At 51.9% G+C, this 20,455-nt stretch overlaps 1 protein-coding gene across 3 annotated transcripts in view; it reads left to right on the top strand.

Annotated features, from left to right (window-relative positions):
• The window catches only part of LOC104337425 (uncharacterized), a 46,334-nt gene extending 30,450 nt beyond the window's left edge, over nucleotides 1–15,884 (top strand). For 2 of the 3 annotated variants that reach the window (XM_075430953.1, XM_075430954.1), the window contains exons 2-8: nucleotides 975–1,093; nucleotides 2,758–4,497; nucleotides 9,306–9,480; nucleotides 10,227–10,431; nucleotides 10,842–11,464; nucleotides 13,151–13,296; nucleotides 14,146–15,884. In XM_075430953.1, the coding sequence (XP_075287068.1) occupies nucleotides 2,927–4,497; nucleotides 9,306–9,480; nucleotides 10,227–10,431; nucleotides 10,842–11,464; nucleotides 13,151–13,296; nucleotides 14,146–14,941 (3,516 nt within the window). In that variant the 5' untranslated portion in view covers nucleotides 975–1,093; nucleotides 2,758–2,926 and the 3' untranslated portion in view covers nucleotides 14,942–15,884. The remainder of the gene's footprint in view (nucleotides 1–974; nucleotides 1,094–2,757; nucleotides 4,498–9,305; nucleotides 9,481–10,226; nucleotides 10,432–10,841; nucleotides 11,465–13,150; nucleotides 13,297–14,145) is intronic. The other variant, XM_075430955.1, reaches the window with a different exon arrangement.
• The last annotated feature ends 4,571 nt before the right edge of the window (nucleotides 15,885–20,455 follow it).

The raw sequence follows: 20,455 nt of genomic DNA on the forward strand, positions 1-20,455 counted from the left end.
GTCTCCTGCCATCTCTCGCAGCCGGCTCTGGCTGTTGTGTCTTCTCTGGGTCCTCCACTCTGCAGACCTGCCTCTGCTGCCCGCCTCTGTCCCCCACGCTCTGCCAGTCCCACTGTGCCTGCAGGAGGTTTCTTCCAGCTGATCCTTCCCTGAAGGCAGCTTTTGCCACCCCACACACGTCTCCTTTGGGAAAATCCTGCCCAGGTCCCTGCTGCCTGGAGGTGCTGGCGGGCACTGGCACCTTCTGTGCCCGCTGGGGACATGGGGCTCTGCTCTGCCGTGGGGTGAAGGGGCACCTGCTGCGGCCGGGGGCTCGGGGCATCCCCCTTGTGACGGACGGACACAGACCCCCAGCGTGGTCTGTGCCACGCACCGGAGCAGGCAGGGGCTTGGGGTCAGCCCACAGAGGGGTCCGCGCTGTGGGCTCCAGCAGCGAGGAGGGGCTGAGGGGACACAAGTCCCTCGTATTCTCAGCTGTGCCGTGTTGTTGGTGAAGAGAGCAGCCACAGGCAGATCCCACCCCGTCATTTCTGTGCCTCTGCTTCCTTGCTCTTCTTGTGACTGCTGCTCCCCTTGCCTGTATGCTTTCTTCTCCAGCTCCCCTGCTCTCACACGCATACACACAGAGCTCACCAAGCAAGCGTGTAGCCCAGGAACCTACCTCACGTATGGGCCTTGGTTTCTTTTCAGGCCGCACTCTGTGTAGCTCCCTGCCTTGGGCAAGGACTGCTTTATTCTCAGCTCTCACTACAGCGAGGATTGTTTTCTCTTTCTACTTGGTCTGAAAGCAGAGTGTGGAAAGGACACAGTGGCTTTCAGTCCCGTGGCTGTGACCTGATCACAGACCAACCTGACAGGCCATGGCATCTCTCATTAACAGCACTTTCTCACAGGAGCCCTTCGGCACTGCCAGGAGCCCTGTTCCCTACTCAGTGACTGGCTCTCACATCATCTCATTCTCTCTTTCTTGACAGATCATGTTATAACCTATGATCACAGAAAGTCCTGATCCTCACGTTTCTCTGCTGTCACCTGTGGGCTCCTCCAGAGCCATGAAGAAGGGGGAACTCCAGCCCCACCATGAGAAGACTGGGTGAGAAGTACCTGTGACATCTTGGGGAACAGCCACACTTTGAGAGCTAGTTTTAATTTTTATTTTTAGCAATTATGAAGGATGTAAATAATGTTCTCCATTCAGCAGTGATCCGTGGGAGCAGCTCTACCTTCCTTCGCTGGGATTGGATTAGAGATAGTTTCATTAACGCGGGGAAAGTATGCTAATTTGAACCACTCTAAGCAAGGGGTGAATCAAGCTGCCAGTGAGCTACCAAGATTAGCTTCCAGACAACACACTGCCCCAGACTTCTCCTCAGATGGAAGGTGTCTGTTGGTGCCTCGCACAGTTAGATGCCTGAGGTGTCTTAGCCATCAGGGAGGAGCAAGGCTCTTCATTCCCCTCCTGGTCAAGGTGGCTGTGCTGCCTGAGTGTTTGGCAGCGTGTGGAGAACCCAGCTGCACTACAAAGCAAACAGTCTCGGCTGTAACTTATGTGGACCTGTCTTGCTTTACCAAGACCTCTTCCTGCATGTTCAACTTGGTTGGTTCTTGCCTGCCTTATTACTAGAGACCTTTGCCCCCCCATCCCAGCTCTACTTCACCCTAAAGGATCTCAGGCTAACCCTATATACTCTGCCCAATCTTATTCTCCTTTACACATGGCACTCACTCGTTCCTTTGCCTCTGGTTGCCAAGGGAAGGAGTGGACAGACTTGTAGCAGACACTGGTATCTTGTGTGACTGCTGGCCAGTCCATGAGGCCTAACCATTAAGAGAAATTTGGAGTCTCTCCGTTCAATGTAAGGAGGCTCCTTCCACTTCCAGGGATGACTTAGCCTACATCCTGCTGGCCCAAACTGAAGTTTTGGGATTTAATTCTCTGAATTGCTCAGAACATGTGATTTAGTCATTTAGATTCCCTGGGCCTTACAGTGCTGAATGCAGCTCATAGGAACAGCCTTGGAAACCACACCTTCTCTTTCTGGGCCTCCGCAGAGCTGTCATGGGGGCTGATCAGTTGGACCTGTTGCTGAGGGGTCAGGAGAGTGCATTTGTGAAAGTCTGTGAGGTACCTTTGTCTGCACTGGAAAGGCCTTGGAAATGCTTGGCTACCAGTCACTAAACCATATGCCTCTTCCCTGTGAAGGGTAAATCAGAGGATTAAGGGGCTGCAGTGTGACTCTCAGGGACAAAACCACCGCCAGTCAGCCATCTTCTTCCTCCTTGTAACTTGAGCTTTCCAGGAGACCACACTGTCATGTCATCCTTTCCCACCCCCAGCCTTCTCCTTAACCCCCACACTCTTGTCTGCTCCCCATTTGAGGGAAAGAACCTGGTTATCTCTTGTAAACCTCCCATCTCCTTACTTAGCGCTGCTGTGTGAGTAAGCTGAGCCTGCAGCAAGCACTTCTGAGCGTTCGTCACTGGAGTTGAGCAGTGTTATTGTGAGGGAATTGCTGAGGGTAGGTAGGATAAACTTCTCCAAGTTCAGATGGGTAGCGTAAGGCCACTGTTGGCTTGGGTAAAGATGGAAAAGATTCCCTGCCTCAAGCCCCGCAGCTCGTCTCCTAGCCATGCTGCTCTGTTTCTACCCGAGCTGTTGGTGTTTGGCTTCTGCGTCCCCTGGAAGCAGATCTGCTGTTGCATCCTGCGAGTCATCACCAGGCTGCTTCAGTAACTCATCTTTCCTTCCATTCACAGGTCTTCTGCTCATGGCGACTCAACCCATGTGAGAGCTCTCTTATGTGAGTACCCAGCAGCACGCTTTGCTGTCTGTGGTCTGTGGACATTGACTGGCATCTAAGCGACATCCCAGCTCCCTCCTCTCCCCCTAGACGCCACTGTCTTAGAGCCTCCATGTGCATTTGCTATGACATACATCAGTGTTGATGAGAGACAGGAACATTGCCGGGTGATCCTGAGCTGCCAAAATAATCAGCTCTATGCACAACATGGCATAAAGGATTTTTCGGTTAGCAGCATGCATCCACTAAAGAACCTAGACACTCATATTTTTTCTGGGGACTTCCACACTCCAGACTCCTGCCACACAGGCAAGGCACCTTTGGCCAGTCCTGTGGAAAACCGGATGTATCGGAGCGTGGAGAACCTACACTGGTCAACAGTTGCTGACTCTGGGCTGTATTCTCACTGCCGGAGCTTGGATAACGAGATCATCTTTCGCTATAGAGGCACCAGCCAGTGGACAGAAGGCTGTGTGGATGTGGCTCCAGTACAGAGCACATCGGACTCTCTGAGAAACTTTTCTCTCCGTGCTAAACAGACACCTCGATCAGCACAGAATGTGCTCCTCCCTCCCTTTGCCAAAGTGCCTCAGTGGCTTTTCCCTTCAGCGGAGGAAAAAGCCCTACACGGGGGTGCCAAAAAAGAGCTGAAGGAGAAGCTGAGGCTGCACAGCAGTAAGGTGGCAGAGCCCTGCAAGCCAGTGCGTCCGCAGGTGGCACTGCCTGACGTGATGGCCCAGGAGTTTTTTGAATGCCAGATGTGCCAGCAGTACAAGAACGGTTGTGCTGTCAGCTGCTGCACGGTTTTGGTGGAACACGCTGCTCTCAGGCACAGCCTCACAGGGAGGCAGAGACTGTGTTTTGCACACAGGATCGTTAGTCCAGAAGTCATCAAGCAGGAGGCTCGGAGGAGGCTTCAGCTCCGAAGGCAGAACAGCTCCCCCAGTTTGCTCCTTCAGCATGCCAGGGAAAGCCATGAGATGGCCAAATCCAGAACAGCAGAAACCCTGGAACAGTATAGTGGGGGAACAGATGTCAAAGCCGCACTGGGAGAGAGCAAGAAAGGCCGCTGCAAAGGGAGGCTCTACATACCCACCTTTGAGGAATTCAAGCAAATGAGAAGTAAGGACGCAAATTCATCTGCCACCAGCAGTGGGCCAACAGAATGCGTGAATAAGGGTCTGCCTGCAAACCAGACCCTGGAGGAGGAGAACAATGAGAGCCTCTGTCCAGAAGCTCTGGAGACCAAAGCTGTGAATGAGGCTGCTGTCACAGCGGAGGATGATGATGATGTGTTCCATGAAAACCACACCTCTGCTGGCTTTTCCCAATATCCAGCCACATGGGACAGTTTCAGAATGAGCAGCCCTGAGGTGAAGGACAGAACCTTCGAGATCTCCAGCCCGGATAGATCCCCGGTCCCTATTTGCTCTAGCCCTATTCCACGATCACCTTTGCAGGCAGTAGCAATACACAAAGCTGGGCAGGAGATCTTCAGTGGTGAGCAGCAGAAAGGAGAGACAAGACAATTAAATGATGTCCTCCACCTTGCAGGGCAGTCGCTGGCTTCTGAAGCCCAGTCCTCTTGCTGTTCATCGCTGCTGTTAGAAGCCACAGACTTATCCAGCTATGGAGCTAAGCTACAAAAAATGAAGGATGAATTCATAGGTTCAGCCCTGGAACTTATTAAGAAAAGGTAACATGCTCTGTGGGGTCACCTGAAAGCAGTTCCCTTGTTAACGGTCTGGTCTCTCTCCTGATGTGTACATTTAACTCCCGTAGCATAAATACGCTGTTGGCAGAGCTTTCATCTTAGGGTCTCTGATAGCCACATGGATGTGTCTTTAAGCTGCTGAGCTTAAACTAGTTTAAACTCCATCTTTGCATGGGATTAAACATCAAAAAGCATTTTCATCTAGACTTTGCCTCTTTATACACCTTAATTCTGTCCAGACAGCAGTCATGAGTAGTCCTGACACCCAATTTCCCATTCATTTTGTTGCTGTAATAAATTGTTGGAAGGTCTTTTTTTTTTTTTTTTTTTTAAACGTTTGCCAAAAGTGGAGAACAGCAGAAGGATACAAAGTACTGACATGATTCCTTTGAAAAAAGATGCGGTGTCTGTCCCACCACTGCAGGACATGAATGTAGGTAGTGTGACATGCAGCAACAAGTGCTTTCACTTGCTGCCTGTATGTAGTGAACTGGCAAACAAATGAGAGAAAGATGGCTGCTATGAGTCTTTAACCACCCTCTGGAGACCAGCGCAGGCAGCGAGTGAAAGTACTTGCAAGTACTGTCCTTCTGCCACCTCAGACAGCGTAAGCAGTGACAGAAAATACTTGGGTAAAGCCTTCCTCCCTCTTCTCCAGCCAGCGTTTTCCCCTCTTCTGGCCAAGATGTTCACAAGGACTGCTTTCTCCAGCCTGGTTTTGGACAATGCAGTCCTGTCACCTTCCTCCTGCCAGAGAAATGGGGATCCCTTGCTGTGCAAGCAGGTGGCCCAACTGGAATCAGCAATGATGGGAAAAGGAGAAACAAGTGTTGGTGGGGTGGTTTGTTTCCATTCTTGCTGCAGAGGTGGGAGATTTTTTTGTCTGGATATTTTGGGTCCTAAATTATGATCGCTGACATCCACACCACATTTTTTCTAAGTCTCAAATGAAATGAACTTAAAGCTGGGGATGTGGTCCCATTCCCACAGGTACTGAGCTCAGCAAGCCTTTGATAGAGATGTTGTGATGGAGCATCACAGAATAAGGTAGCTGAAATTGTCGTCTTTTTCTAGTGTTCCTCTGTAAGTGTTACAGTTTTACAAAGCAGTTTTGTCTGGGAAGTTAATTGACTCCCTAGTAATTCATCGTTAATCACTTAAGGCTCATTCAGATGGCTTAATATTTTGTCAGTGAAGATTTGATTTTCAGCTTCATAATTATGGTGGCTTTAGGCCCCTCATAGGTCACTGGATACCTTTAATTTAGGTTGTAGTCTTGGCGGGCAGGGGGTGTTGAGATCCTGTACATATTTCAGTATATAGTTTCCTGTGGAAATCCTGTACATATTTCAGTATATAGTTTCTTTCCGAACTTGTTTAAGCAGTGAATTGTTTAGGATAAGGACATGCAAGGACCTGGCGTTCCCGTCTAGGAAATGGGGGACAAAGTGACAACAAAAGCCTGCACAAGGAAGCAAAGGACGTGACTAAGAACGAAAGCTTCCTGAAAAGAGTGATGGGGGTGTGTTTGGGGCGACACCGGTACAATAATAATATTGTAACCGATGGGTACAATAACAGCTTCCCATAGCAGAGGAAGGCAGGTGCTAGCAGGAAAGGATTGGACAAAAATGTTTCTGTTATTCAGAAGGAGTTGGGAACATGCGGAAAGGGCTGAGTAGTGCTGGCCTGGACAATGATACAAGCATGAAGAATCCCGCAGAGACCGTGAAGGAAAGCGGGTGCATTGCCAATGGTACACCACACACCCAGTGCCTCTGCTTCCATGAGGTTCAGAGCTGATGGCCCAGAGGTTTAAAAGGACATTCAGAAAGAACCTGTCCTCCCTGTGCTGGTCCCCTAAGATGATGTGCATCATCTGTCTCGGAGAGAACAGGGAATACTGACACTAACCCCAGGCAGACAACTCCTATCCCAATAAGTGATTTGATCCCAAGAAGGCGACATGCCAGAGTGCCCCCTTCTGCAGCTCTGCATGGGGAGCGGACAGGGCTGCTTGAGCGGGCATTGGTGTGGACCTGCTGGCAGCCCAGATCTCTGACAGGGGGAGGGGACTGGTGGAAGGGGCAATATCCCTTCTTCTTGGCAATGTCCCTTCTTCCTCCTAAGCCAGGGGCAAAGGTTAAAGGAGCAGCCCTAAGCTGTGGCTCTACAAAACTGCTTGTATCCTCCCTGTTCTGTCTACATCCCCCTGATCACACTGGTGATGCGGTGCATAGCGACTGCTCTGTGGAGCAGCACTTACCCCACACAGCATGGCCAATGCATCGTGCAGGAGGGAACTAATCACAACTAGAAGTAGAGCAGTCAGACCAGGGTTGAAGAAATTTCGTTTCACACAATGTGGGCTCTACATCATTGCCTTTCTTACCTCTAGCTGACCAACCATGGGGTGGGTTGGATTTCTCAGTCCCCAGCCACACTTCCTTAGCTCAGCTTTCTGGGTAACATTGGCTTTTATTCCCACTGCAGGTCACATCTGCAGATTTTTTTCAAAATATCCCTATTGAGTTATGGAAGCCACAATAAGCAATGGCATCTGCTCCGCAGAGCTTATCAGCGGAGAGCTGCTGTTGGCTTCACTTAGAGTAGCAGTAATACTCTGGAGTACTTTCTGTGTTTAAGTGGATGTTCTTGAAGCACTGTAAAAATGACAAATGGAAGCTCAGCTTCTCTCTGAGAGCGTGGTCTGTATGGTGGGAGGTGGTGTGATCAAGAGGAGAAGGTAATATTCCAGTTCTGAGCTCTGCTACTGAGCCTGGACACATCCCGTTGCCTCTCTGTGCCTCAGCATGGTTCCTTCTTTCTGCATGCTTCAACCAGAAGCTGTTTCAGCAGGAGCAGCTTTTGGAAGTGGTGGTTTTCTGGCAGTGGCAGATCCTCTTCAAGAGCTTTCTTGCTCCTTAACCCCTGCCTTCCCTCCCACAAGTGTGCCCTGCTGAACTGTTCATACTTAACTCAGATGAAACATCAATTAAATGATCTGGCTGGGAATACATGAGGGAGGAGATTTTTTTAAACCCAGATCATTTCAGGAGTGATTTTAGATCAAGGCCACACAGACAGTTACGCTGGACCAGCTGAAGGAGTGGTACCCCACACGTGGCTGGGGATGGGAGGGAGGAATGAGACACTGGGCCAGGGCAGTACCATGGTGGGACCACAGCCTTGCTATGTGCCCGTGCTGCTGCTCTTACTGCAGCCCTGTGAGGGGGATAATGCAGTCCATGCTACAGACCGCTCTGTCACAGCGCTGGTCTTGGTGTCCCCTTTCTACTGGCTGGGGAGAAGAGGCCTGGGGAGGTGAAGTGACACTTCCAAATCCGTATGGCAGGGAGTTACCACAGCAACAAGTAAAAGCCGGGAGCCTGCTGCTAGCACTGAGCCATTGCTGCACAGTTGTGGCTAAACTCATTTTTAAGTTGGAAAATCCTCTGGTAGTATCAGCTGGGACCTGGAAGCAGAAGTGGAGGAAGATGAAAAAGCATCAGCAGAAAGTTGCAAACCAACTTCTCTGGCCTGATAACAGAGCCAGTTTGTGTTCTGGGAGATTTGTTCCCTCTTCAGCGATGTCAGTATTGGCTGATGGTTTGTTATTTGAGCCAACTGTCATTCGTTGTAAGGAAAATGCCCATCTGTCTCACATGTTTGCTTGTAGCTGGCAGTGTTGGAATTGCACATTAGCAGTATGACCTGCCGGTATAAGTTCACAAGTGAAGCCTTTAAGAAGCAGATTTCTGTCATAGGAGACTTTTGTTAAGCATAAAATACATGCATAACCTGAAATATGTTCCAGACACTGGCTTCATGTATGTACAACCATCCATATCCAGTCCTCACAACCTTTCTTTTTAAAGAAATCCAAGCTGAAAAAAATTTAAGTAAACCCAAAATGAAAAAAATTAATATTCTTTTAAGCAGGCTTCATTATGCATGGAAATAAGGTGTCTTAGAGAGTCTGTTAAAAAACATGTACCACAAGTAGTATCACCAACTACAGCCTGTCAACTACTCTGTCAAGTCAGTGGTTTTGCACCAGACTGTGTCTGTCTGGAGAGGTGGTGGTGTCTACAGAGAGGGGAACGTGGGGTTGGAACAAGCTGCCTGTGTCAGCCAGCCCAGGCCCTTGCTAGCACCAGACAGCCGTGAAGAAGAGCAGCCCGGAATTGACAAGTGAGAACAGCAGACTCTGCCAGTCTTTTCAGGACTCAAGTGCACCCAAAGGCCTGATCCTGAGTTCACTGAAAGTGGAGGGAATCTTTCCAGTGGTTTCAGCGGGCTTGGGATCATATGAGATGAAAAACAGAGGGAAAGCTCCTTTAATCTTCTAATCCCTTCAAAGTATTATGGTTTTTAGCAGGTGATTTTCTTCCAGATGAGCAATATGTTTTCTGTGTTGACAACATCTCTTTGAGTAGCAGCAAATATGGATATGGCCTACTTAGAAAGAGGTTTTTGTGGTCCCTGTGGGAGAACTTCATGTTTTATGGACAAAAAAATGCCCTGTGAACACCCGAGACTTGATATCCCACACTGATGCTGGCATGAGTGCAATTACCCGATTGGCACTGCTATAACTGAGCTGTGCTTAGAGCCCCTGAAACACGCGCAGCCATCCATGCCCCCAGTCCGCATTCCTGCCTGCACTGTGCCTGAAGTGTTGCGGCTGGTTGTTCGAACCTGGGCTTGCTGCTCGGTCTCACCTGTGTCAGGAACGGCAGGTGAACTGCATACGTGATGTTCATCAGAGTCTGCTTCTTCCCCCGCAGCTGCAATGCTGAGACTGCTGCCAAATCCCCCTCCAAGGGTCAGTGTGATCTGAGGGAACCTGATCTCCCGCCGCCGGAGGACAGCCAGCAGCCCACAGCGATGTCCGTGGCAACAGAGACCTGGGAGGACAAACCGAGCAGCGGGACAGCCGGCGACACTCCACCTGCAGGGAATGTAAGGGAGACGAGTTCCCCTCTCATCTTGAGCACGTGTTCAGGATTTTTTTCTTGTCAGAAGCTCCAAAGCATCCCTTTGTTGTAGGAACTGGGCAGACTGGGAGCCTGTGACCTGAAAACACACCAACTCCCCTGAGCAATTAAACCCTGTGAGAAGCATTTCTAGTGCCTTTTTTATTAGTTAATGACACAGGAGCCGGTTTTGTGCCCTTGCCTATCTGCTGCTGCATCTTTTGCAGGGAGCTCAGCAATAGCTCCTTTATGGCTTTCACTGTGCCCCCAGCCCCTCACTGCTGGACCGCCCGGGAGATCAGACGGACTCCCTGCTAGTCCCCACTGGGTCAAACTGCTAGTGCAGGCAAGGTGTAGGGCTGGAGTGTTCACAGAGCAGAGGCAAGCTAGCTCAGGTTCCTGGAGGACAGGCTTAGCCCCCACTTTAGGCCCTTAGCCAGGACTATGCTGTTGACTTCATGGTCGTTTGACAGCTGTGACCCAGCCACCACGAAGGCACTGTACTCAGAGCTACACAACAGCAGAGGGTGACGGGTCCTTGCTGTTAGGACTAAGAAAAACAGAGGGACCTGATGGGACAGATTTCCTGATTATCGTGTAGCAGAGATGCATTTACAATTCCACCACTCATGAGTTGTCATTTCCCTCTTTTGGCAACTGAAGTCCCATGGCTGCAAACCAGGTGCTGCTTTGACCACCTCTTTGCTCCAAACCCACCTGATTTTCTTACAGACCCCCAGTCCTGGCTGCCGCCGATCCAGCTCCGACATCGTCCATGAGAGCACGGACGGTGCCAAGGCCCAGCGAGAGTGCCGGCTGCGGCCGCACTTCAGTGACCCTATGCCGTCAGACTCGGTGAAGAGGAAGCAGCTGGAGCTGAAGATTGCGGCTGCAGCGCGGCAGCACGCACAGAAGCGCCGGCAGGAGCGAGACTACGGTACCCACATTCTGCACACTCAGAGGGGCTTGCTGGGCCAGATGCTGAGCCCTGCTACGCTGGTGTAAATACGGAGCCACTCTAATGACCTGGGGGAGGGAAGCCTTCTGGGTTTAACCCAGGTGTGCAAGAAATCAGGATCTACTCTGCTGTGTCTCTGTCCCAGCCTGGGAGGTGGCAGTGGGGGAGAGAAACCAAATGAGTTCACAGGTATGGGCAGAGCAGGGATGACAGGTTTCGCCTGGGAGCCATTTACTTTTGAGCCCTGCGCTCCCCAGCAGCAAAACAGGAGGGGGGAGAGCTAACAGCCCTGCTTTCACTGGATCTCCCCCACCAGGGTTCCTGCCACTCATGGCTGTGCCAGCTTGAGATCTTCAGACGAGGCTGTAACGATTTGTGTCTGTTCTCAGGTCCAGTGGTAGCAAAAGCCAACCTGGGCCATGGTGGCAGCTTCGATGAGACCCGCCGCGCCCCGCGTGGCTCCCTGCGCTCCAGGCATCATTGGAGCAACGTCAGCAGCCTGAGCACGGACAGCGGGATCGTCGGCGTGAATGATGTCCGGGACGACCTGGATCCCAGCGAGGCCACCCGGACAAAGTCAGCAGACGTGGAGAGGGCAGATAGTGGCATCGGCCAGATGCCGGCCAGAAAGTGGAGGAACAGAGCTGCTGAAACGCTGAGCTCCCTGCAGGCCTGGGAAGCCCACCGTCCCTGCACCGACTGTGGAGAAAGGGACCTCCCAGGGGAGACGGATGGGCAGAACTGCAATCAGAGGCGGGCTGACCTCTGCGAGAAGTGCCGCAAGCGCAGGACGGAGCGCAAGGAGTCTGTGCTGGAGTTTGTCAACACGGAGGCCAGCTACGGAGAGGACCTGCGCATCATCAAGGAGGAGTTCTACCTCCCCATGCAGGCGGCTGGGCTGCTGAGCCAGGAGCAGCTCCTGGGTATCTTCAGCAACATCCAGGAGCTCATCGACCTCAACGAGAACTTCCTGGAGGTACTCCAGGAAGAGATCGATCAGGCCTTTGACCAGGTATGATGCTGCATGCCCTACAGGGGCCGGACCAGGCAGACAGGAGTAGGTTTTGCATTAGTGAGGCAGCATAGGTGGAGCAGGGGATCAGGAGGTAGGACTGGGTCTGGTCATCCGTCCAGTCCCTTCTTCCCTCGGCTATTATAAACCAGTGATTTCCGTAGGCCTGTGCCAGGTCACATCTGCTGGCCTCACTCTGCTCTGGTGACGCCCCTGACATTAGCAGGCCATCAGCAGTCTAGCTCATTTAACCCATTAACGGGATCTAACTGTCCCATTACCAAAGTCAGCTTTAAGCCAAGGATCACGGATGCTGATAAGCGTGTGACCATGGGGGCACAGGGCTCCACTTGGTATGGTCACCAGAGGAATGGAGGGGACCAAGCTCACAGCCCAGGCTTTTACCCAGCCTGGAGCCTCCTCGCTTCAGGCCAGCTCGAGTGTCTCTGCCGTGGGTTGCAGTTTGTTGCAGCCTGCCTCCGGGCTGGCTGTGGGGCCAGGCAGCGCAGCCTGCTCCCTGCTCTGGCCACGGTTGGCCCTTATAGCTCTGCGTACCAGCTGCTTCCACTGACACACCCTGCCTTGCCCAAGGGACTTTCCTACCCCATGAGCGTGGTGGGCAGAGGGCAGAGAAATAGAAATAAGGCTCCAGAGCCGCAGACAATCACTGCAAAGGACACATAAACAGCTCCACACCCTCCTTTCTTCAAGAAACCAAAACCCGCTGTTGCTGTATCAGTCTCACCAGGATGTTTTGTTCCTAGGAAACACATCCCTCTCCGAAACCCTGCATGTCAGGCTGAGTGTGTCTCAAAAGCTGGCAACTTTGACAGCCACTCTCACGCACCTGGCACAGTGAAGACAGATGAGCACTGCAGGTGTGATGTCCCCTGTGAATAATTTATTGAGACAACGGCTTCTCCAAACAGCCGTGGGTTTCCCTGTCTCCTCCTCCATGTTGCCCTTTGCAGTCAGAGCTCAGTACTGCACCAAAAAGCTGCCAGGAGCCAGAGAGCTGCTCCCCTGCTCGCTGCTCAAATGAGTAGTGATTGCGGAGCATGTCAGCGTACACCTAGACAAAGCAAAGCAGCTTATGTAGCACCACATTCTTACTATTCCCTTATTTTATTACACATGCAGAAATCAGAAAACTATTTACCATGAAATTTATCTTTCACTCAGGCATCAAAGTAGCCAGTAAGAGCACACTGCTTCCCAGCCAGACCAGTTGCTGAGAACAACTGCTGAAGCTGTGAAGTGCCACTGAGCTGCAGGCTTCCTCTGCCCGTTGGCTCCTAGACGCTCTCAGTTAATTTATGCACTGCTGCACTAGCCTTGTGGCAGACCCGCCGGCATGAAGGGCCCCCGTACACCCTCCCAACTAGCAGGCTCGCTGTGGCCTCTGGCCTTGGAGCCCCTGCTCTGATGAGCTGGCCGAGCCCACAGAAGCAGAGAATACATCTCTTTATGTGTAGGAGAGCAAGCAGTGAGACCAGCTTTCCTTCCCCTCCCCACACACTGCTTCCCCAGGCCTGCAGGGACTGCCTTTCCACCAGGAAGGGGGAGCCCGCTTCCATCTCTGGTCTGGTGCTCAGCGTGTCCTGCCGTAGGTGCCTGCTGGCAGGACTGAACGCAGGCTCTGTGCCTGTGCCTCTCCCAAGCTAACCCAGCACTGCATGCTTGCAGGGGGATGTCGACCTGATGACCGTGTGCATCGGTGAGATATTTCTAGAGTTCGTCAACATGCTGCCAGCCTTTCAGACCTACTGTCTTCAGCAGTCCTCCTCCGTGAACATGCTCAACGCACTGGAGAAGGAGAAGGAGTTGCTCAGGTGAGACGAGGGCTGAGCGTATTCTTTCAGGTGTGGGGACAGGAAGGCAGCAGGCTGAGGGCGAAGGCTTTGTCAGCTCAGCTAGATCAAAGTTTTGATGCTAATGTTGTTCAGTGATGAGCTGCTGTCTCTTGGGATGAGCAGAGAAATCTCCTTTCCAAAATACCTTAACCCTTGATACGTCCACTGAGGCGGGCGGTTGGTCCCCGGGTGTGTGCTGTACTTTGTGGTACTGCTGTTTGCCCGCTGACCACTGGGCTGAGCTTTCACCAGCTAACGCCCGGCTGAGAAGAGCTCCCAGTCCCTGCACCAGAGCACGGTTTGGATTTCCACTGGGCACAGCCACCGCGGGAAGCCTGCATGGCTTGAATTTGTTTCCCATCCCTAGCCCTGGCCTCCCAGGCCACGTCAGGTGAGTCACTTCTCTCTTTCCACTGCAGCAGCTAAAAATGATGGCAGTACCACATTCTGGTTTAGAGTGCTTTGTAATCCAATGATGAAAGGAGCTACAAATTAATGTAATCTGATATAAGCTGATGTATCTGCCTCGGGCCTACGTCAGCGTGTACCAGAGAAAGATCACGCCCTCGTTGTTTTACAGTAGTTTAATAGAAGACTGCCAGGATGTTACATGCTTGTGTCCCAGGCCCTTCATTGCTGTTCTGCAGCTGTGCCCAGCTGCAGAACTTGTTAGTTTTTGAGAAGACGGAGTTCACAAGGCTTTAAAACCAGAGAGCGGGCTGCAGTGCCCAGCAGCTGTCAGCGCCACACTGTTCATTTGCAGTTAGGATCACAGCATCTGCTGGCAGAACAGTCACCATTTCATTCCCTCTGCTTAAATCCCTGCAGAATATTCCTCAATGTCTCCCAGAATGACAACACAGCACTGCGGCGGATGAACTTGAGGTCCTTCCTGATGGCCCCTTTGCAAAGAGTCACCAAGTACCCACTGCTGCTCAGCAGGATCATCAAGGCCACCACCGAGTACCACCCAGATCATGGCAGCCTGCGGGAGGCCAAGAGCCGCATCGAGTCCCACCTGGAGCACATCAACATGAAAACCAAGCAGGAGGGGAACACGTGGACCCTCCGCTCCTTTCGCCAGGACAGCAAGAAGAAGAGAGAAGTCATCAACATTGAGATGAGAGAAACCGCCCTCAAAACTGTAGGCTGGCTGCGGGAGGAGACGCGGTTTGTGATGGAGGGGTCTCTGCAGCTGGCCCAGCCCCCCGATGGCCAGTGGGTGAAGAAAGGCAGCAAGACCCTGAAGTTCCAGAACATGCAGGTCCTCCTCCTGGTGAACATGAAGCGCGTGTCCGAGTCCAGCCTGGAGTCAGCCGAGCCAGGGCCTGTGAAGGACGCTGTGCTGGTACTCATCAGGGACAAAAATAACGGGAAGTTCCATTTGCTCAGGGAGCCCTTGAGGCTGAGTAATTGCATCGTCTCCACTGACCCTGACTGCGACGACACTTTTGAACTCATTGAGATCAGGCGGGAGGCGTTTGTGTTCCGGGACAGCGACCGGGCACGGACTCACCACTGGTTCAGGCAGATCAGGCGGTACTCGAGGGAGCTGGGCTCCTGGAAGAAGCGGCGGAACGCGCTGCCCAACATCATGATCAGCACCCCTCACACCAGGCCCTGAGTCCTGCACGGGCAGCACCCAGGGAGACTTGGCTGGACCAGTGCCATGAGCAAAGGACCATCATGAGCCTCGGTGGCTTGAGCTTGCTCTGCTCTGTGGAGCCTGGCCCATGGAGACTCTTAGCAGCACTGGAAGCAAGCAGCCTGATCCTGGTCTCCAGCCTCAGGACTCACCACCTCTTTGTGGCTGACGTCCATACAGAGATGGGCTTCCCTCGAGGAGCCGATCTCTGGAGGGAAATACTGAATTTAACCTGTTAATATTGCACTGCGGGAGAATGATGTATGATGCTTGCCATTGCATGGGTTGTGTTGAAAGCCAGTCTTGACAACATGAGAGAGGTTTCCACCATAGACTATATTTCATCAGCATTAGGTAAAGTCAGGGTCAAAATTAGGTGCAGTATCACGCAACAGGAGAGAAAAGTTGGAGAAAATTATGTTTTCCGACGCTATGCCTAAGGACTATATTTCATTATTCACCTCTGTACATTCACTCAAAATAGTTGTTTAAAAAGAAAGGTCTTTCATCTTTAATCCAAATCAAGTAGGCATCAATTTGCTCAGATTCAGCTGCATGCACACAGCAAAGAAGAAAAAAAAGCAGACAAGAATAAAAGGAGTTCTTGCTCCCTGACACATACACCCAGATATGGGTAGGACCTGTGGAAGAGCAGTATACCCCATGGAAAGTCTGTTGTTTAACTGACCTAGGGACTGGAACGTAACGCTGCATCTGAAATATCTCAGAAGTGTATGTAAATATAGCTCTGCTACCACTAATGGTGAACTTGAAAGTTTGCGATTATTTAAATGATGTAATCTAGTGTATTTCAAAATTTAATTGAAAGGAACAATTTACATTGTACTGTAGAGTAACATAAAAGGTTTTAATAATTACGCTTCAATGACTTTAGGGGGGGTATTTTTTTAAATCCTTGTTTTCTGGAGTAGATACTTCATTTAGCGTGGGTGGCATTCAGGTGAACCATGTGCCTACGTCTGTTCTTTGGATCCCCTGAACAGAATTCAGGGGCTGCTCCTAGTCAGACGGGGAGAACGGCGCAAGCCTGCTACCTGAATTCTCACTAGGCAACAACAGACTGGCACAAAATCTCGCGCTCCGGCCGCAGTCCTGCCTGGGCAGGTCCGACCCCAGCACGCCGGACGCGAGAGCCGAGATGGAGCCCACGGAGCGCTGCCCTGTAAGGCCCAGCCTCGCTCCACTCCGCAGCAGGGAAACAGCTCGGAGCTGAACAATGGTAAAAAGGCACACGGGGTTTAACCTTTTCAGCCTGACATCACCGCCGACCGCGGCCTCGCGATTACAAGGTCAGCAAAATGTCACGCTGCGAGGCTGTGATGCACGCAGCAAAGTTCAGGTTACAGCCCTAAAGGCTAAATGAGAGGAGCCTGAATTTCGGTCGGTGGGTCTCAGAGGACAGCCTGTAAATGCTCTTTCAGCCCCCCAGGGTAAAGACAAAGCCCATCAGCGTTACTCACTCCCAACAAAATATTTCTGTTCCAGGAGGATCCACGCAAAGAAGTGTATCTGTGCAGTCCCGCAGAGATCAGCCAGCACCCGTGAGCGCGCAGCCGAAGGCGGACAGAGGCTGCCTTCACACAGGTAGCCCTCGTCTCGCAAAGTCACCGCTGACCCACGGCCTGAGCAGGGGCTGAACCGTGCCCAGTGCTTTGTCCCCTGCCACGGCTGCCGGGGCTCGCCGCGCTGCTGCGGGCGGTGAGGCAGATGCCAGCAGAGAAACGTGCGCACGTGGGCCATGTTTTAGCTCCATCTGCACCATCCAGTGTTTCAGTGCTTCCTTTTGTCCTTCAGGAAGTGGGAGTTGCTGCGTCATCAGGGGCTTTACAGACACGTACCCAAGACGTGAGGGTGGCAACACACGGCCGAGCGCTGCGGCGAGCGATGGCTGGCAGAACGCGTGTTGGGGCAGCAGCCCCGCTCCCTCAAGTGAGCTGCGATTCCCTCCCTCCACCTCTGTCTAGTCGTTAGACAATAAATTGGTGTTCCCCCAGAATGCGCACCGATGAGCCAGAGAAGAGCACGAGGCATTGCTTTCATAGCTTGCTGTTTGTTCTCCAAGTAGATCCAAGATCCAGTAGGATGCCTGGGCAGAGCAGCTGCTGCAGGAAGATTCCTCCTAGGCTCTCGTGACAAATCTGCATCTGACAGCCTTCAGGCCCCGATCACTGAACATGCACAAAGCAGCAGCTTGCAGCACCTTCGTTTTCTCTCCCATGACCAAAGTGGCGCAGCTGCCTTCTCTCCAGTAACTCCAGTGGCAGGTCAATCAGGGAAGGCCTAAGTCCCATAAGCCTAATAGCTTAATTTATCCAAACAGCGAGCGGCTTTCACAGCCACAGAAAGCTGCTGCTTTCTGGAAAGTTTTCAATTACTTTCCAGCACGGTGATTTGCTCCACACCAGATCACACTCAGAACCAGCTGTGGACTGTTTGTACAGTCCTATCTTTAAATCAAGATACCGCCAGTCACCCTGGCTGTTGGAAAAGGTCAGAGAACAATAAGTGTGTGTAAAAGGTCTGATATTTAGCATCGATCTTGCGTTTGGGTGGTTGTTCAGTTTGTCAGATCCGGGGTTTTTCTAGGTATCAGAGGAAACACCTGCCTGCCAGGCTCCTCGTAATCATGGCCTGTTTCCTCTGAACCAGGCAAACTCTCCCCAGAAGAAGTCCGTAAATAATCGCCGGGTGTTGAGTTACACGCAGGACATGTACGTGGTGGTGTAGCCCTGTCCTAAAACCCCGCGGCTGGGGAACAGCACAGGCTCTTTGCTCAGGGCCAGCCTGCTCGGGGGCCGGCAGCCCGGCGGCTGAACCCGTCGGGCGCGACAGACGCTGTGCTTCCACGTTACCCCTCTGCGGTCCTGCGGTGCGCGCTCGACTGCTCACTGCCTGCGCATCGCGGGTGTGGAGAGGGGACCGAGCACAGGGCACGCTCCGGGGCCTGCGAGGGCTCGGGCTGCGGGGTGAGGAGCGTCAGCACGCTGAGCGGGCAGTCGGCTGCCGTAATCCTCAGGCACGTGTCCGAACCGGGTGATCCCTCTCCTGGGAAGCTCCAGGTCGTTCAGTATCACGAGTACACACCTTACTTGTCAGCCCTGGAGATTAGCGGTGCTGTATTTTTCCATTTCTGATTAACAAACGTCACAAAATACTATTATAACCCAGGGTACTTGGGAACAGCATTGTCTGTAAGCCAAGAAAGCAATTATTTGTTCCAAACTGGCCTTCCTAGGGCTCCGTAATATTTTCCTACCTCTCAGAAGTCATGACTGACAATACTGAGATTACTTGTCAAGACTCCTGCCCACTGAACTTACCCTGCTATTACAAGCAGGCCTCTCTGGAAGTACCATCTCAGGGGAACAAAAAGAGCAAGATTACTCCACTGATTAATCAGAACTCATAAATGACCTTTAACAAGAATTTAGGATGAGTCTTACTGGTCATTTTCCAGGAAAACAGCAACAGGCAGTCATCTTCATCATAGAGTCCATGTAATTTTGAGCTCAAGGCAGACACACAAGAAGACACAACACTGGATCAAGAGCCCCGTCCGAGACCAGGTCCCCAGGAAAGGAGGAATAGCTGCTTTACGAGTCAGCAGCCTGGGTGGGAAGCCTGAAAAATCACAGAGAACTGAAGAGCAAATACTTCAGAGGGCAGAGATCTTCTCTTTTATGGTGTCCTTGTACATTCCTGGTTGTCCTTTGCAGAAGTGAGGATGGGGAAGGGGTGTTCAGCGTGGGTCTCCACTACACGATCAAGAACACACCTGAAAGGGAGCACAGCTTTGGTCTGGCAGCAAGAACTGTTGTAGCTGTCACTGGAGACCGAGAGATTGACCTCAGCACATCCCAAATTCTGGAAAAAGCTCTGATGTCATCTCAGATCTCCTGCCTTGGGGAACTTCCGTCATTCAATGCACATGAATCTGTTATGGTGCTAAAGTCTCAGGAAGGCAGATCTCCAGCAGGAGATTCTGTTGAATCTTGCATTCTTTTCCTTGGCCCTGACATCCTTAAAGGGAAGATAATTCAAATCTTCTAGCACCACGTCAACTATATCCCTTCAAAGCTCACGATGAGGCAGCTGCAGTGACTCTCCTTTCACGGTATCAGCTGTGTCTCCTTGTAAATGTACGCTGGAGAACCAGGTGAGATTAAGCTGGAATTGGGCTGATGTAGACGGAAATTGGAAAATTCTCTGACTTGAAATTGGAAAAACCTGGAACCAAAAGCAGTTGAGGAAACTTCCCTCCTGACAGAGATCAGATAAGTGTTCAAAGATCTCACTGTCACCACTGAGTGACCTTTTGTCGCTACAGTGGAACATGACAAGCAAAAAGTCTTACCAGTCAGGCAGACAAGGGAGCTGCCTTATGTCTCACAGAGGTGCTGCAGAGTATCAGTATGACTAGAGACAGGTACCAGCAATTAAAAAATAAATTTAAAAAATTTAAGTTTTGACAATACCACTGCACAGACCAGAAACTCCAGGCAAGCCCCAAGGTCCCTCATTAGCAAAAAAGACATCTCCCTCAGAAGCTGAAGGTGGTTCCCTAAGGAAAACCTGTCTACAACACAGATGGAAAAGTTGAACAATAGGAACACAGAGGGCCCTCTTCAACAGAGAGTGAAGAGCTCTGACAGGGAATTGGAACCCAGGCAGAGCATCCTCCGGGGGCGGGGGAACAAGTTGAAAAGCTGGTATTAGGCTCTAGGTCCATTAGCAGGGATGAACGTAAAGGTAATTTGCAACTCTTCAGCTCAAATCCTGCCCCAGTGCCATCTCCACCAGCGCAGGCTTTGCATCCCTGAGAAATGATCTCGGCCGCAGGTGAGAAGACCCAGACTGCAAGCAGCCCTCCCAGGGAAGGAGCAGGCCACAGAACCCTCTGCTTCCATGGCAGTGGAGTCCCAGGTGGTTTTGAACCCTTCCCTCATAGCACAGGAGCCTCCCTTGCAGCGCCAGAGTCACGTCCTTGGGAGGACCCACATCAAATGTCTCTCTGGGTGCCCTGGGGGGGGCTGGCAGATGAGAGTGGGGAGCCCGGACGTCACAGGCACATCGCAGGGCAGATCCCGTGACTGACGGCTGGGGTAGCCAAAACACGCAGAGAGCACGAGGCTTTACAGCCGGGACCGTTTCACGGGGGCTGAAAGCTCAGGCTTTTTCTTCCCCTTCAGCTTTCCGCAGTCCTGCTGAAGTCTCCAATGGGCTGTGGTGGTCACCGGACTTCACAGAAGCCTGCGAGAGGGGCACAGGGCCCAGTGCAGACCCAGAGGCAGGCAGGCAGCCCTCCCTGCCGGGACGGGAGCCAGCAGTGCCCTCCCGGGGCTCCGGCTCCCACATTTTCCCCAGCAGAAGCAGGTTAGATGTTTGTACCCCCACAGCGTGAAGGCGCAGATGAACAAGCGTTCAGACCAGGAGTGTATTCCCCCTTCTTTCACAAAAGGGCTGGTTTTAGGA

This window comes from Opisthocomus hoazin, chromosome 9 (genome assembly GCF_030867145.1).
Source record: "Opisthocomus hoazin isolate bOpiHoa1 chromosome 9, bOpiHoa1.hap1, whole genome shotgun sequence".
In the NCBI taxonomy this organism is placed as follows: domain Eukaryota; kingdom Metazoa; phylum Chordata; class Aves; order Opisthocomiformes; family Opisthocomidae; genus Opisthocomus; species Opisthocomus hoazin.